This window comes from Rhea americana, unplaced genomic scaffold, assembly GCF_003343005.1.
Source record: "Rhea americana isolate MKP2758 unplaced genomic scaffold, rheAme1 scaffold_425, whole genome shotgun sequence".
In the NCBI taxonomy this organism is placed as follows: domain Eukaryota; kingdom Metazoa; phylum Chordata; class Aves; order Rheiformes; family Rheidae; genus Rhea; species Rhea americana.
In genome coordinates, this window is record NW_028186563.1 from 3,210 (window position 1) to 20,073 (window position 16,864).

Genomic DNA, 16,864 nt, shown 5'->3' on the forward strand with positions numbered 1-16,864 from the left:
CGGCGCCTGCGGGGCAGCCCGGGAGGCCGAGGCGGCGGCTCGCGCTTCCCGGCCGGCCCAGACCGCGGAGGGGGCGGCGTGGAGGCCGCGCGGCGCCCCCGCCCCGTCCCGCCCCGCCCGTCTCGTTTCCCCGGGGGCAGCGCTGGTGCCTGACGCGGTGTTTCTGCGTGCAGGTGGCTGCTGAGAGCAGCCCCGCCGAGGCGGGCGGCGTCGATCCCGTCCGCGGCTTGCTGGCGTGGTGCGAGAAGGTTGGCTTGGAGCTCAGCCCCAAGGTGAGCGGGGCAGCGCGGGCCTCGGCGGGGCAGCGCGGGCGGGAGCCACCCAGCTTCGGCGCCCGCTGAGGGAGCCGGCGGGCTGGGAGGCCCCGAGCACCGTCGCGTGCGTGCGGGAGGAGCACCAGAGAGGAGGTGAGGAAGGAGATCCAAACCCTGCCCGGGTTCGTGCCACACGCGCTCCCCGCCAAGCGGGGCAGAGTCCGGCCGCAGCCGCGCCTCCCTCTCCGCGCTCCTGACCGGTCACCTCTCCCCCAAGGTCTGCGTGAGCAGGGAGCGCACCGTGGCAGACTACGGCATGTTGGCCACCGCGGATCTCCAGGTGGGAGAGGTCCTCTTCACCATCCCTCGTGCTGCACTGCTGTCCCAGTACACCAGCTCCATCCAGCCCCTCTTGCAGGAAGGTGAGCGCAAGGGAAGACCTGAAGAATCTGGCTTCAGCTCTCAGCCTGGGTAGGATGTAGTTAGAGCTTCTCCAGCTGCTTTATCCGCCTGTTACCAGCAGGCCAGGTGTCTTTCTCAGCACCATGCTTGCATTTGCTCCATTTCCCTTCAGTGCAATACAGCTGGTTTAGGATAAAGTCCAGGGAATGCTCCTGCTTTGTGCAGGATATCAGCGAACCTTGGGAGCAGGAAGTAAAGTCTTGGTGAAGAACTAGTGCMTTGACTGCTGGAGGTAGAGGGAACAGGAATTTGCAGGGCAACGGGTGAACAGGAGGGATAGGGGTGGCCTGGGAGAACTTCATGTCTTCCCCTGGTCCTAGGGCTCAGCACCCCATCCTTTCCCAAGGCAGTCCTGAGCCATGCTGGCAAAGAGCACCGTTAGAAAAGCTGATTACGCCAGTGTAACAACCACCACTGTGGCTGTGCTTTCCTCAAGGTGCCGCAGGAGAGAGAGTGTTTTTTTCCTGCTCCAAGCACCCGAAGCCGCAGTTGAGGCTGCAGTGAGGCATTGGTGGGGACGGAGGCTGGAGTAGCTCATCCACCCACTCAGCACCATGGCTGCAGAGCAGGGCAGCTTCTGGTTTGGTTTAATCTCTGGCCAAACCTGAGATTTGAGAGATCTTACACCAGACTTAAGCTGTTTTCCTTTGTGCTTAGCTGAGCTTTGATACTTAAAAGACCATGTTCTAGGGAAAAGGAACAAAAAACAGATCAGAGTGCATCCAACCCTGCTCTGTCCTCTYTGGTTCCTTAGCCCGAGAGTCACTGCAGAGCCAGTCTGGCTGGGTTCCTCTCCTTCTGGCCCTACTACATGAATATACGACCAGCAACTCCTACTGGCAGCCTTATTTCTCACTCTGGCAGGACTTCAGGAGCTTGGATCACCCCATGTTCTGGTAAAATGAAATCTAAGTGGCACTGTGGAGTAGGTGAATTGGGCAGTTGAATCCAGGCTTTGTCCAGCAAAAAGCAAAACTTAGCTTAGCCCTGGCTGGTTTGGGGGTTGGATGCGGCTTTACTGGATGACTTTGCTATCTGCTTTACTCCAGCCCTGTGCTGTGAGTATCAARAACATGAGGGACCCTCCCAGGCACTAACTACACAGGGTGGTAGCTGGCTACAGAAAGTATTCGGAAAACAGGAATCAGTAGAGCCTCCCCAAGGCTTCGATTCTGGAGGAGGGAGAAATTTATAATTCTTTTCTCTGCAGTAGATAGAAACCTTGCTATTTTTTCTTGCAACAGGCCTGAAGAGGAGAGAAAAAGGCTTTTGCAGGGCACAGGCATCCCAGAAGCAGTAGACAAGGACCTAGTTAACATCCAACTGGAGTACAACTCCATTATCCTGCCCTTCATAGAGTCCCACCCTGACATCTTTGACCCCAAGCTGCACACGCTGGAGTTGTACAAGGAACTGGTGGCATTTGTCATGGCCTACAGGTGAGAAGGGAATGGGGGGGAACAAGGAGAATGGCTCAGGATCTCATACAGGGCTGATAAAGAACACGTCGTAGCATTACAGACTGAGAAATGATCACAGCCGGTTTACTTACGTTCTTGGGTGTACTGCAACCTTTTAGGGAAAAGCTGATGCTTGCTGCAAGGTATAAAACTGGCTCATCTGCCACTCCCTTGTATTAGCTTTCAGGAGCCTCTGGAAGACGATGAAGACGAGAAGGGGCCCAACCCTCCAATGATGGTGCCAGTAGCAGACATCCTGAATCACGTAGCCAACCACAATGCCAACCTGGAGTATGCTCCGGTGAGTGCAGAGCCAGCACCCGCAGCRCAGGCTGGCGCCCGCTCCTTGCAAGGTGGGGCTTGCCTTTGGGACCGGTGCTGTGGAGAAGCTAGTGCTGTCCTGGCTTCAGACAGGGAGATGCTCCCATGTGAAGCCAAGCGAGCCTGGCCTGGGTCTCATTAGTATAAGGCTGTTGTACATATTCCCCTGCTGTTTGCTTGGTTTAGCTAGAAAGAGCTTTGGGTCATCTAAGCCTCTTTGAAGGTGCTTTTGCTGCAGCATTAGGCTTGGGACCTGTTTCTCCTCTTAAGAATAGAGGAGCACCGGTTAGCTTTTCCCTAGGATCACAAACAAGGGAGTGGTATGTGCCTGAATCACTGGCAGGCCGGGCAGCCTCCGCTGAGACCATCCCCCTCCCAAGCCTGGTAGGATTGCAGAAGCTTTTAGAGCTTTTTCTCTCTCTTTTTGCTTGCAGAAATGTTTACGGATGGTCACAACACAACCCATCAGCAMAGGACAAGAGATCTTCAACACGTACGGACAGATGGCCAACTGGCAGCTCCTACACATGTATGGCTTTGCAGAGCCATACCCTGGCAACACCAATGACACGGCTGACATCCAGATGGTGACAGTGCGCAAAGCRGCACTGCAGCGTGAGTGTCACCTGTAGCCATTCCAGGGAAGGATGGGTCAGTGGTCCCCACCCCATTAAACAGGGCTTTAATGAAATAGGGCTCAAGTGTGAGGGAGAAATGAGATCCTCACATAGCACATAAGGTGCTGGGGATTATGCCTAGATTTACTGCCTCCTTTCTTCTGTCCTTTCAGTGGGTTGGGTTTGCAGATGTGTTTGTCCTCAAAACAGGTGCCAAAAGTGAAGCGGAGCAGCAGCTGGTCTCAGAGCAGTGGGACTTCCTATGCCAGCTGGAAATGGTTGGGGAGGAAGGTGCCTTTGTGCTTGGCTGGGATGAGGTGCTTACAGAGGAGGAGCTGTCCATGACCCTGAAGGTAAGCAGTGCTGAGGGATCACGGATCAGTGGAAGAGCTACGTGAATGGGAAGAACCCAGACTTAACTGCATGCTGGTTTGAACAGCTACACTACAACACTGTTAATTGAAGGGAGACAAGCATGTRAAGGCAGTTTGGTACCAACAGTCCWGCACAAGAAATGATAGGGGATGGGGTTGTCSAGCCCCTTGAGGCTTCCGGTGCTGCGTTACTGTCTTCCTTCCTGTAACTAGCCAGCCACACACCTACGTGCTTACAGGTTGTGAACAGCTTCATGGCTACTGCTGTTCTGGAGTTTTTGCACCTTTATACAGAGCAGCTGATGTGTTCTTTAAGACTGGTCCCAACACCCAGGTTTGCCATTTCAACATTCTTCTGACCCATCAGTTACTTGTAATTAGGTATCCAAGTCTGTTTTATCATCCAACATTTACAGCAGCTGAGGAATAATTCACTTGTTCGATACAGCCCTAAGACAGTACTCCTCTAGGGAGGAAATCCTGATGTACTCACACAGCCAGTGACTTACTTGTCTCCTTGCTGGGGTGATTACAGGTGCTGTGCATGTCAGAAGAAGAATTCCAGGAATACAAGGAACAAGATGGCTGGGAAGACGACACTGAGGAGGAGGAGAACTCAGTCCTTTCTAACGAAGCTCTCTCTCGACTTAAAAACCCTTGCAAGAAGCTGCTTTATGACAGTGTGCTGCTGACTCTGGAGTCCTACAGGTCAGACTTGAAAGCAGAGCAAGACTTGCTAAATAATAAGGAGGCTTACGAGAGACTGAGCCGAAGGGAGCAGCAAGCTTTGCATGTGCGCTATGGACAGAAAAGGATCTTGCATCAGTTGCTAGAGCTGATACAGTAGAAACCTGACTCTGGAACTGCCTGGAACTGAGCTCAGAAAGAGCCCTTGGCAGTTTCTTCTACTACAGCAAGAAAAGCAAGATTGAATTTGGGCCCACTAGTCCCTCACCTTGCATCTGGCTTTTTATCTACCTCTGTATAAAGAAAAACTTTAAGCAATTATTTATGGCAGAGGAATGTGTGTGTGTTGAGGGTGGGGGGAGTGGGAGGTTGTCATACAGTGAGTGCTCTGGAGCACAACCAGCACAAGGAGCAGAATCCTCCTCTAGAGGATTTATTAAAACTCAGATCTCCTAATATTTGCTTGCTGAGGACAGACACACGCTGACATTATGACAAGCCTGTTCCCTCACTTAGCATCAGTGAGGTACAGCAAGAGCTGTTCCTTGTCCAGATGAACAGGGGCAGAAGTACATGTTTACTCAGTATAGTTACCACATCTGACATATCCACCTGCCAAACTACACTCTTCCTCTGTACTCCATTAGCAGTGTGCAGTACAGGAGTATACCTATACCAGTACATCCATCTGTCTGATTTTCATGTAGCATAACAAGAGGTTTCCTTTTATCTCTGTCAAATGCATATGGTATATATCTCAGGCCCATACTGTTTATATATGCTATATAGTAGCACTGTCACAGTTCTGCAAYTGCTGTAGGTTGAGCATTGGATACACACCCTCCAGCTGATGCAGTTCTTCCCTGAAATCGGGCTTTGCTCATCATGTTTAGCTGTGCTAATATATTCCCTTCAGCCATTCCTGTACGACAAAACTGTAAAGGCTTACAGGCCGAGCTATGTTTAATAAAAACAACAGTTCTTACTCTGCCAATGCTGTCTGCTTCAACAGGGTGCAAAGTCCCATCTAAAGAGAGATCTTTCCTGATGCTGCTGCACAGTTGGAAATATTGCAAAAAAGCAAAACCAGGACTACTCACTTGTGTTAAAGAGGTCAGYTACAGCCCTAATTGCAGTGCTGGAGGCCAGAGTGTTTGCACCATTGCCCATTATTTTTTCTCTCCCCTTTCCCTTCTTCATTCTTACAGCAGAACATGCAGTGGCTGTTTAGAGTCCCATCTGTCATCTTGGCTCTTCTCTTCCTCCAAAGGCTAGGAGATTTTCAAACTCAGCCATACAGGAGATTGAAAGGTTAACCTTTACTCCTTAAACATGAGGTGCACTATGCTCGAGGCCTCAGCTGTGGCAAGAACTCCTTGGTAATCCTTGTGGAGCTGACAAACRCTATTTACCCTGACAGTAACAGGYTCAGTTGCAGGTTCCTTACCTGCTAAGAGAGCATACAAAACCTAACAGTCTGTCCTACCAACCAAACCTACACTATGAAGTTAATAGGATCTTGGCCAAGTCCTACTTCCACCTTTGTCTATAACCACCCTAACAGTTCTTAAGGCTTGAAGGAACCAGCTACACACAGCAGTTAGTACAGAACAAAAAAAGCCTTTGAGCTTTAATATACTCAGTATTAGGAGTCATTAAGACAGGACATTATAGTCACTAAGCTCTGCCTATGGTTAGATTAAAAAAAATAAAAAAATCCTCACAGAATCTGGACTAGACGAAATACTGACTGCTAATAGGTGCCTGTAACCTAATCCAATAAAGGTGGAAGAGTAACCACCAGAACAAAAAACAATCGATACTTTAAAGGCTCAGCTTCAGCACGACTGCTGACCTGCCAAAACAAGGTGCAGGGAATTGTAGAAACTGGCAAGAGACTCCCCCTTTAGACAGAGGGGACTGACAAAACACTGCCCAGAAACAGATGAAAAATCCCCCTTGAGCCACAGGCTGCTGGCACATTTGGCTGTCACAYTTACACTCTGTGGATGAAAGGCACAGCCAGATGCAGTCCCTTATAGCTAGGCAAGGGAATCCTGATCTCTCTCCCCATACAGTAGCAGTCAACTAGATTTCAGTCAACTAGATTTAACAAACTAGAAGCTTTTTTAGAAAAAGAAAATGGTGAAGCTCTTTTTCTTAGCATCTGTTCAGTTGTAAGGCAAAGGTTAAAACAATTCAGAGTATTAGCAATGCTAAAGCCACCTAGCCTCACTACAGCCAGCTTGCAGACTTGGAAGGATTCGTGCTGAAGTATAGCAGGTAGCAAGTCATTAGCAATGAAGCTGGACTACCACCTATTTTCTGTACCCCTCCGCTTTTAAGTAGTGTGCTGGAAGAATAACATCTCTCCAACACAACTTTGAGACAAACCTTGCTTATGAACCTGCAACTAAAATACTTCCCTCCCAAAAAGCTATATTGAATCCTTTCCTCCGGTGATTCAAACTAAGTTTCTTTCTCTTCTTTCTCATCTTATGCCACAAAACCAGCTCTGTTACTCCTCCTAACAAGCAGTGCCTAAAACACAATGGAAAACTGCAACTTTTAGGTGGGTGGAACAGACTGAAAGACATCAACTGGCCAAGCAGGATGGAACTGGAGAGAATAAGCACAGTGGCACGTGCTGCATGTCATGACTTTAATGTGTAACTACAGTATGCATACATACAAGAAGTGGGAGAACTAAAGCCCAAGAACTAGAAAGGCTACAAAATACAACACATGGACCAATACTTTACAAAACATTCAAAATCCTTACAAAATGGGCTGTATTGGTCCTTTGGTCTTTTTTTTTTTTTACAAACTTATACTGTGTGGCCATCAGGGGGAAGGTCTAGGTTTAGTCCCCCCTCCAAAATTTACAAGTGTCAAGAAAAGAAAGGAGGAAAAAAAAAAAAAGCTATAGGCCTGGTCTCTGGTTTCTTCACTAAAAACAGCTGACCCTCTCCCAAAGGGCCTGAGGTGTATCCTCTCCAACAGAAAGGAGGCGTTCTCCGACTGCCACTCCCCTTGCTGTCTGTCAGCATTTGATGTGGGGGGGAAGGGGGAAAAGCAACTCTGAACCTTGATCCCTCCCTCACCCCTTCCCTACTCCATAGTATTCCCATATTCCAAACACATCCACTTTTGTTTGTAAAACAACTTAGTGATTTAAAGGTCCCCCATCCACATAAAGAAAAAATAAGTTACATAATATTATAACTGGCTTTTCAATATTCTTTGGGAGTCTGGGAATGTCAGGACAAGGAGGTCTGCCCCAGACAAGTGCTTGGCATCAGCAGCTGCCCCTTTATTACAAGCTGGACAGGCACCAGCTACCCACCTGTCTTTACACAGTTTGCACAAACCCAAAAGTCCAGACAAACGTTTCTGTTCCTTGTATTTACACTAGTTCAAAATTATATTCACAGCATCTTCTGAATTTTGGCCAAAAGTCAAAAACTTGTTTCAAACTTTGGAACGTGCCCACACAGACTTYCACCCAAGATCCGTTGCAGGTACCCAATCAGGGAGCTGGGAAGGTCAGGAAGAGCCTTACAGATTCTTCTGYCAGTCGATGGGATGGGGACCTCCAGGCTGGCACGCTTACAATACAAGATGCAGCTCATCTAACTGGCACCAGTCCCTTCCATTACTTGCTGGGCCTGCTTCTGCCCCATACAGCACTGTGCAACTGACTGGAACAACCTGAACACAGAAGCAAAGCAGCATTAGGTGTTAGCTGTACCGCCCATCAGGTGATCCCCACCACCACACGATGAAACAAACTGCCAAAAACATGTGAATTAGTGAGTCCTGTGTTGGGTAAAGGGGCTAGTCTCATCTCTTTTGGGGGGGATACCTTATCACCAGAATTACAGTGACCTTAGTTCAGTTCCCATAAGAATAAGGGGAAACAGCCAGGTACTATCTTCGTGCACTACCACCATAATGAACCTGCCCACGTTACGTAGGCGGCCTGCTCTGAACCATCTGTACTGAGTCAGTGATGGCAGCCCAATTCCTCTATTATTTCTGCATCTCCAAGATCTCTGCAACCTAAAATTTCACTATGGAACAAACGCTTTYACACAAAATTTTCAGATTTGCTGGGACAAACAGATGGCTTCATTTCCTGAAGAACAAATCTGATTATATCAGATGCTATTGTGAATAAGTAGTAACAAAAGTCCAGTAAGCTGTGCAGTCACTGTTACAAGGCAGCAGCTCTGCCTGGGATTTTCCAAAGCTACCCTCTTCTGCACAAGAGTAGCATTAACTTTCACAAAATGGTAACAGAAAAGCAAGYTATACAGAAGCAAAGTATATAAACAGCCAAATGGACAAAACAAATTAGTAGCCAGCTCCTGGACTTCAAGTAATCACTTTACATTTTGCCCCTAATATTATGCATTTTCCTCTTACTATCACCGCAACTGGTGCTTCCACTACGAAGCTCCAAAGACTCAAGATGTAACTCAACCCATTTCAGATGTTTTSTTTTAGTGATTTAATAGTGAAATTATACTCACTTCTCAATCTCTGGAGCACAGTGAACAAACTCATGGTTCCAGAACTTAAACGCTGGATTTTTTATCAGCTCAATGAAAGTAATAAGGAGACCCCAGGGGTGAGGCCTATTTACAATCAGTCGTTCCAAGAGAACCCTGAAGTCCAAAGTAAAAACAGTTAGAGCTTAAAATCYCAATTACACAGGGAARAAAGAGAAGCTGAATGCAGACAACTTAAATGCCTTCCCCCCTCTCACCTAGTGATCTGCTCCTGGATAGCCTCTGTGTTGGCCTCTGCAAACAGGTAAAGCATGGTGCAACTGAAGTAGTGGGTGTGACTGTTGGGGTATCGCAGCTGATTGGCAATTGCATTCAAGAAAAGGTACCGACCTGCAGAAGAGGAATAGTACAGTACATACAGTTTCCCTTAAACACACAAAACAGAAATAAAGAAACAACAAGCACTGCTTCAGATTAAGGTTAGTGAGTCTGTCCTACACAGCCACACAAAACATAACTAAAACCAACAGAAGGTATGAGACAGCATTAAACCAAGTTGATGGGGCAGTAAGAATTTGATTTCTCTTCATTAAACTGTTCTCATTCCCTTGCATACCTTGAACATTTAATTTTAATATTTCTCCTGTATTCACAGTTTAATATTCTAGTGTAGCATCACAGAAYCAGTAAGATTGGAAGGGACCTCCGGAGATSATCTAGTCCAACCCTCCTGCTCMAGCAGGGTCACCTAGAGCATSTTAGACAGGGYTGCATTCAGGCAGSYWTTGAGTATCTCCAGAGAAGGAGACTCCACAACCTYRCTGGGCAACCTGGTCCAGTGCTCCRTCACTCWCACAGTGAGGAAATTCCTCCTCATATTCAGGTGGAACTTCCTGTGGTTCAATTTGTGCCCRTTGCCTCTASTCCTTTCRCSTGGGACAACTGAAGAGTTTGTCCCCGTCCCCTTRACACCCTSCCTTCAAGTACTTGTACACATYGATTAAATCTGCCCTCAGTCTTCTCTCCCCGAGGCTAAACAGGCCCAGCTCTCGTAGACGTTCCTCAGACGGCAGATGCTCCAGCCCTCTGATCATCCTCGTAGCCCTGCGCTGGRCTCTCTCCAGTAGCTCCATGTCTCTTGTCCTGGGGAGCCCAGAACCGGACACAGTACTCGAGATGAGGCCTCCCCAGGGCTGAGGAGAGGGGCAGGATCACCTCCCTCCACCTGCTGGCAACCCTCTTCCTAATGCACCCCAAGAGACCATTGGCCTTCTTGGCCACAAGGGCACACTGCTGGCTCATGGTCAGCTTGTCATCCACCAGCACTCCCAGGTCCTTCYCTGCAGAGCTGCTCTCCACAAGCTCAGCCCCCAGCCTGTACTGGGGCATGGTGTAATTCCTCCCTAGGTGCAGGACTCTGCACTTGCCCTTGCTCAACCTCAGGAGGGTCCTCTCTGCCCAGCTCTCCAGCCTGGCCAGGTCTCCCTGAATGGCAGCACAGCCCTCAGGTGTGTCAGCCACTGCTCCCAGCTTGGGATCATCAGCAAACTTGCTGAGGAGGCGCTCTGTCCCCTCATCCAGGTCCTTGATGAAGAAGCTGAACAGGATGGGACCCAGCACTGACCCCTGGGGGACGCCACTAGGCACAGGCCTCCACCTAGACTCCACGCCACTAAGCACAACCCTCTGAGCTCTGCCTTTCAGCCAGCTCTCAAGCCACCTCACTGTCCACTCGTCTAACCCACACTTCCTGAGCTCATCTAGGAGCATGTTATGGGAGACAGTGTAGAAAGCCTTGCTCAAGTCAAGGGACACAACATCCACTGCCCTCCCCTCCTCTACCCAGCCAGTCACTCCATCAGAGAAGGCTATCAGATGGGTTAASCAGGATTTCCCCTTGGTGAATCCATGCTGAATACTCCTGATCACCCTCTCTTCTTCCATATGCTCATATGCCTGGAGATGACATCCACAATGAGCTGTTCCATCCCCTTTCCAGGGATGGAGGTGAGGCTGACCGGCCTCTAGTTGCCTGGGTCCTCCCTCTTGCCCTTTTGGAAGGCTGCAGTGACATTGGCTTTCTTCCAGTCCTCAGGCACCTCTCCAGTTCTCCATGATCTTTCAAAGGTGATGGAGAGCGGCCTGGCAACAACATCTGCCAGCTCCCTCAGCACCCGTGGGTGCATCCCATCAGGGCCCATGGATTTGTGGACGTCAGGTTTGCCCAGAACTTCTCTAATCCTACCCTCCGCAACCAAAGGAAAGGCTTCCTTTTGCCACGCTCCCTCCCTTGTCTGGAAGCTCTGGGATTCTTGAGGGCTGCCCTTAGCAGTGAAGACGGAAGCAAAGGCGGCATTCCGTAATTCTGCCTTCTCTGGAGCCTTCGCCACCAGGGCCCCTGCCCCATTCAGTAGCAGGCCCACATTTTCCCCAGTCTTCCTCTTGCTGCTCATGTACTTGAAGAAGCCCTTCTTGTTGKCCTTGACATCCCTTGCCAGACTCAATTCCAACTGGCCCTTAGCCTTCCTCGTCGCATCGATCCACACTCTGGCAGCATTCTTATAATGCTCCCAAGTAGCCTGGCCCCTCTTCCACGTTCTGTSAACTTTCCTCTTCTGTTGGAGTGTTGCCAGGAGCTCCTTGCTCATCTCTGCTGGTCTCTGGCCCCCTTTGCTGGACTTCCTTCTCCTTCGGATACACAGCTCTTGAGCTTGGAGGAAGTGGTACCTGAATACTAGCCAGCTCATTACTTACTATGGCTTCACTAATAGCTACACAAAACTTACCTCCTGTGCTTCTCATAGCTCAAAACGACAATCTGCTATTAAATGAGAAACTACATATGCTAGAAGTGTTTCCAGCTCACCTTCAGTGTCCAGATCTACAGCCAAATTCTGAAAGATGTCCATGTGAGCTGAGTGGGTGATGGTGCTCATGGAGGGGGTACTGCCTTTGTTGTGAATGTGTGCAATAGCTTGAGTACCTACGTAGAGCACCAGTGCATTGATCAGCTGGATGTTGTAGCGGTTGCCAGGTTCATTTGATACCTAACAGCAAAAACAGAAGCAGCATTAATATTCTATATTCATTCAGCAATCTAAAGTGCAAATTTGTAGAACAGAGCATTCAGATTTCTTCCTGATTATGCAGAAGGCAAAACACTTGGTCCACAAGTTCAATTTGGCATTTGCCATTTTGTAATGCTGTGGGTATATATCCAAAGGTATTAGCAAAGTATTGCAAGACCTAACAATTTCTGCACTCCTCACTGAAAGCAATCAGGTCAAAGCATCTGAGTTCACCAGTGGTACCACAGGCTGGTTGAAAAAACACACTACCTGTGTGAATGACTAATTGTAAATTATTTTCCTGAGTAAATCCAACTTCAATCCTGAATACTAAATACATGCAGTTGACCAATAACTCTGAACTGAGCTTTAGCTTCCTCCCCACCCCTGCCTTGGAGCATCAGCACGTAGATACATAGGTTGCAAGAAATAGCACCTATAAATTCACTTGGAAATAAAATTTAATCAGATTCTGAAAAAATGCAGTCAAATACAGTAAGGCATGTTGAGTTCCAGATACATCCTAGGTAAACAGTGCTAGAGTTGTATGATGGAAGCCACAGATAGTTCATCCCCCCTCAGTCATAGGGGACAGAAAAGTGAGCTTGATACCATCAGCTCTGACTACAGTCTTCTCTACTTAAGGTCTGCAAAGTTGTGCACTGAAAGAAGACATACACAGAAGTGGCATAAAGATTTAGGTAACCTTGTATTTTCACTGCAAGATTCAGCAGCGCTGGGTCAGCCCTTAAGGCAACTTGTAGGTAAAACTTGCTGCTTTTAAATCAGATCACTTCAATGTTGACCAAAGTCAACATTCCCTTACGCTCCTCCTACAGCTAGATGGAACTACTTAGCACAGAGACTTAGTGCCCAGCTAGATCCTGGGAGAAGAAATACTCAGAGAAGGGTATATTTTCAGAGGCTTTTCTACCATCTAGAACATGTACTTAGTATGCACCAACACACTTCCCACAAGAAAGGAGTGTGACTTGGCTGATAAGATAATTGGTCTCAGATTATTTGTATTCAGCATCCTCAGGAACCAGCCACTCACCTGTAGGTTGCTGCGTAAATCAGACAAGAAAGTGACTGGAGAACGGGTTTTGAGATAGGAATCCAAGTCTTTCTTGAACTGAGGTGGCATCACTCCAGTGAAATTGGTAAGTATCCGTGGAGCAATATTAATCTCACTCAGCATGTCCACCTGTCAAGAGAAAACCCAGTCAACTAAACAGTAAGTAATCTGTGATCTTAAAAAAGGAGCGAAGCGCAAAAGTCAATCTGTAAGCAATATTACATCAGCTATTGCCGTTGACAGCTTTTTCCTACTAGCAGTAGATAACTAGATCTTTCTCAGGTTTCAGAATAAACTGTTCTCTTCCTTTACATGCAAACTGTGATAGATGAGCACTTCTCAAAAGAACTGAGGGTAGAGGCTAAGGAAATCAAGGAGGAAGGCCATGGGGGAGTTCAGTTACCATCTCTAAATCTAAACTCACCACAGTTTGGCAGTTTTTACAAAGAACAAACATTTGCACAAGTCGAGAACAGCCTTCTTCAGGCTCAACAAGAGCTAACTGACTTCACTTCTGTCACCCCTCACAGTTCATGCAATCAAGAGATACCAGACAATATTAAAGCAGCATGAGAAAGTTGGCCCTGCAGCAGTCATCTCAATTACAACACTGGTATATGGTCAAGAATTTAGTCTGGTAATATTTACACTTCTCAAAGTCTCTCCCCAGTATGTAAGAGGCTGGCTTCAGAATGGTCAATCTCCTATCATCAGTCTCGCAGAAGTCCTACCTTCAGATTGGGAGTGAAAGGGTCTGGAAGCCTCATGTTCCGTGGGAAGGCACTCAGGATAAGGTTCCTTAGTTGAATACAGTTGGGGGGGATCACATCACAGAACCCATAGTGGTAGTCACAAAGAAATTCTGGGAAATCATGCAACAAGACCAGCAACACTCGCAGGGTGCCCTGTAAAAGAAAAAGCAGTGGTTGTAATAAAGATGCTCCTAACTGTTCCTGTTGAAACTGTAAAAGAACTTGCAAAGATATCCTTCCTTGTCACATGATTAAGACTACCTTACTAGATCAATTTCTTCCTGTTAAGAGTCCATGTCTGTCTGTCCCACAGACTTGCATTTTATTCTAACATACAGAAATACACCATAAAAGAACAATGAATCACATTCCACTACCAGAACAAGTTTTGCCACTTCAATTCACCTCTACTTTCAGAAAAGTTCTGCTGGAAATAATATCTATGAAGTCATGTGCTTTTTTTTTTTTTTTTTTTTTTTTTTTTTTTTTTACCTTGTAAAGAATTTGCATAGGTTTGGTGAGTTCCACATTTCTAAGAAAAGGAGCCAAGTACTTGAAAAGATCAATCAATAACTGGGCATACATAGGCCAACCCTGTCAAAAAGAGAAACAGCAGGTGAACAATGTGTAAGGAAGAGCAGTTGTCTTAAGTTCAAAGCCATCACTAAAGTGGTCTTCATCTGAATTTGTATCCAAAGCAAGTTCTACTGCTAGCTCTAGGAGTGATTGCAGCACAGCTTCATTTTCAAGGGCTTCAGTTTCACATCATATGCTATAGGTGATTTCAGAACATCAAGCATGCCATACTGAGATGGCGTTAATTCAGTCTGGACTACAGCTCTAACTTTGACAAAGGCATGTTTATTAATTTCCAGTCACCCCATCTTCAACAATTTGACAAAGACTCTCCTCCATGCAGTTAAGTTACGGTGAATATGGAAGGCAACACAAACAGAATAGCCATGCTACTAGTGCACTTCAAGAGATGTGAAACAGCATCACACTAGATAAGCACCCATCTGCGTGAGCTGTTTAATTTAGGAAAGATAAACTGCAGCCACACCTTCTGCTGTGGTGTATGTGCCAGCATTCTTGCAATAAATATCCGATGGGAGATCAGTTCCAGCCAGGCATAAACAAAACCTGGAGCTTTTGTAGGCCTCAGGATGTGAAATGTGTTACTGAAAGAAAAGTTAGAGCAAGTTAAAAGTGCACAGCAATAGGACTGCTTTTCATAATACTGAAGGAAAACATACACTGCCCTAGAAGCAAGGCATTTTAGCATCTTGGTTTTACCAGTGATCTTCCTTAATACAAGCAAGTGGACACTCTACATTAGAAACAGTTATTCCAAACGTGATTAAGCCACCATGAACAAACAGTCAGATAGCTTTTAGATGCAAACCCCTGATCTTCTCAGGAAAGGATAAGCATGGCAGGGTCAACCTCAAATACATACCAGAAGGCCGTGAGTGTCTGAAAGTTGATAGTCTCCAGCACATGCTCAGGAGCATTTAATTCCAGCAGCAACATGATGAAAATGCGATGGTAAGGAAGCTGTTGAAATTCACTCTGCCGGACATCATGGTCCTGCAGAAGAACTCCCACCACAATACCAAGAACCTGAAGAAATTAACACRTTTCAATACACTTTTCAGGGTAACAGCAAGAATTACTTTGCAAGTCAGACCACAGGTAATGTTTTAGCCACCAAAAAGAAATTAGCAGCTTCTAGTAAGAACTGGAAGTTCTGCCAGCTGGAAAATAATTGGTTGCATAAACTAATATTCTGTTCTACACCAGCAACCCCCCAACCACTATACTTTGTTCTCCCTGTCCTACAGACCACAGTCACAACCAAGTGAGCAGCGTTGGAGGGTCTTAGGTAGCACCCAGCCATAAGCCTAAAACCTAAGGGTATAGGCTCTTACAAAAAACAAGGCAGACACCACAGAAATTAGCCTTCAGCAACACCTCCTCACAGGTTAAAATGTCAGCTGTTCTTCATTTCAAGGCACAAACTAGAGAACTAGTTTCTAGCGTTTGACATGAAATCTTTATAAGCAAGAAAGTCACCTGACATTCTACTCAGTTTTTGTTCAATGACCAATCTGTTCAAGTCCTTACACAGTATTTTAGCTGTAGCCTGCATTAAGGTTTACATTTCACATATATAAGCAGAAATACACCCAATTACGCACTTTAAATACAATGAGTACAGAAAAGGTCCCAACCTTGTTCAGGAGGTTGATCTTTGTAACTGTGTTGGTTGCCTCCCCAGAGTGCTTCACCAGCAGTGCAATAAGTCGCACAAAGGCATCCAGATTGTGGTAGCACTTGGCTCGGATCATAGTGGGGTTGGCAGCAGGGTTATGCTGTTGCTCAGCCTGAGCACGATAGCTAATTTCAACACACATTTCAGTGCAAAGACGAAAAAATCGAGTGATCAGGTCATCTGTCTTCAGGATTCCTTGCTGGTGCATCTATCAGGGAAAGGAAAAACCCTCAGAACTACAAATATGAAAAGCTCATTTTACAGCTTACTTCAAACACTTTACAAAGCATCCACTTTACCTGGCAGAATTAACTTTTACCACTCTCAAGAGACAGGGGTAACAAACCATCTCTGCTACAAGTACTTGACCTTGCACGAAGGAAAGCAAGAGCAAATTTGTCAGGCCTTTAGGAGCTCTCACAAGGCACACAAGTTCTTGGGAAAGGCAGAGTTCAGCTACCAACTCAGTAACGGTCTTTGCTTACTTTAGAAAGTTGGTTTGCAAATCATCTTGGTAGCACCTTTTGTAGAAGCAAGATACATTAGGGCAGTAAATTCTCCTCACAGGACGATAGTGGGCAAACAAAGCCTGAGCTTTCTGGGAAGGCAGCTTTTTGTTGTTGTTTTTTGTTAGTTTTTAAACAAACATCAAAAATGAAACCTCATTTTATATATTTATATAATTATATATTACCACAATATTAAAGCTATCAAATTGAATCTAAAGCTACACTGTAGGAAGCCTCTTGCTTTTGGATAAAGAATTTTACTTCATAATTCCCGCTGCATAAACATGAAGCTACATAAATAGCATCACTGACTTTCAAAAAGCTTCTGGTATTTCTGGAATAGCTTTTAAAAAGGAGAAGCCACGTATCTGCCTTTTAAGTAATATGCTCCTCCTTGTCCTAAGGAATTACTGGAAAGGAAGCAACTCTTCTGAATAAAAGCAGTCAAAATTAAGGTCATTCTAAGTCCAGTATTAAAATCTTTTTTAATGCA

At 46.5% G+C, this 16,864-nt stretch overlaps 2 protein-coding genes across 8 annotated transcripts in view; one reads left to right on the forward strand and one right to left on the reverse strand.

Moving 5' to 3' along the window:
• Positions 1-173: 173 nt before the first annotated feature.
• SETD6 (SET domain containing 6, protein lysine methyltransferase) lies at positions 174-5,207 on the forward strand (the record flags this gene model as incomplete). Its single annotated transcript, XM_085315284.1, has 8 exons — positions 174-272; positions 532-676; positions 1,471-1,612; positions 1,961-2,155; positions 2,357-2,477; positions 2,932-3,112; positions 3,325-3,467; positions 4,024-5,207. Coding segments are annotated over 8 exons (1,338 nt in total), but the record flags the coding sequence as incomplete, so codon positions are not given.
• A 1,616-nt stretch (positions 5,208-6,823) lies between these two features.
• Positions 6,824-16,864, reverse strand: part of CNOT1 (CCR4-NOT transcription complex subunit 1) — a 63,051-nt gene continuing 53,010 nt past the window's right edge. For 6 of the 7 annotated variants that reach the window (XM_085315278.1, XM_085315274.1, XM_085315279.1 and 3 more), the window contains exons 40-49: positions 15,822-16,070; positions 15,047-15,210; positions 14,651-14,768; positions 14,080-14,181; positions 13,567-13,740; positions 12,815-12,964; positions 11,556-11,736; positions 8,947-9,079; positions 8,711-8,845; positions 6,824-7,886 (exon numbers count right to left, since the gene is read on the reverse strand). In XM_085315278.1, the coding sequence (XP_085171404.1) occupies positions 7,808-7,886; positions 8,711-8,845; positions 8,947-9,079; positions 11,556-11,736; positions 12,815-12,964; positions 13,567-13,740; positions 14,080-14,181; positions 14,651-14,768; positions 15,047-15,210; positions 15,822-16,070 (1,485 nt within the window). In that variant the 3' untranslated portion in view covers positions 6,824-7,807. Of the gene's footprint in view, positions 7,887-8,710; positions 8,846-8,946; positions 9,080-11,555; positions 11,737-12,814; positions 12,965-13,566; positions 13,741-14,079; positions 14,182-14,650; positions 14,769-15,046; positions 15,211-15,821; positions 16,071-16,864 lie in introns of those variants that run through there. The other variant, XR_014897077.1, reaches the window with a different exon arrangement.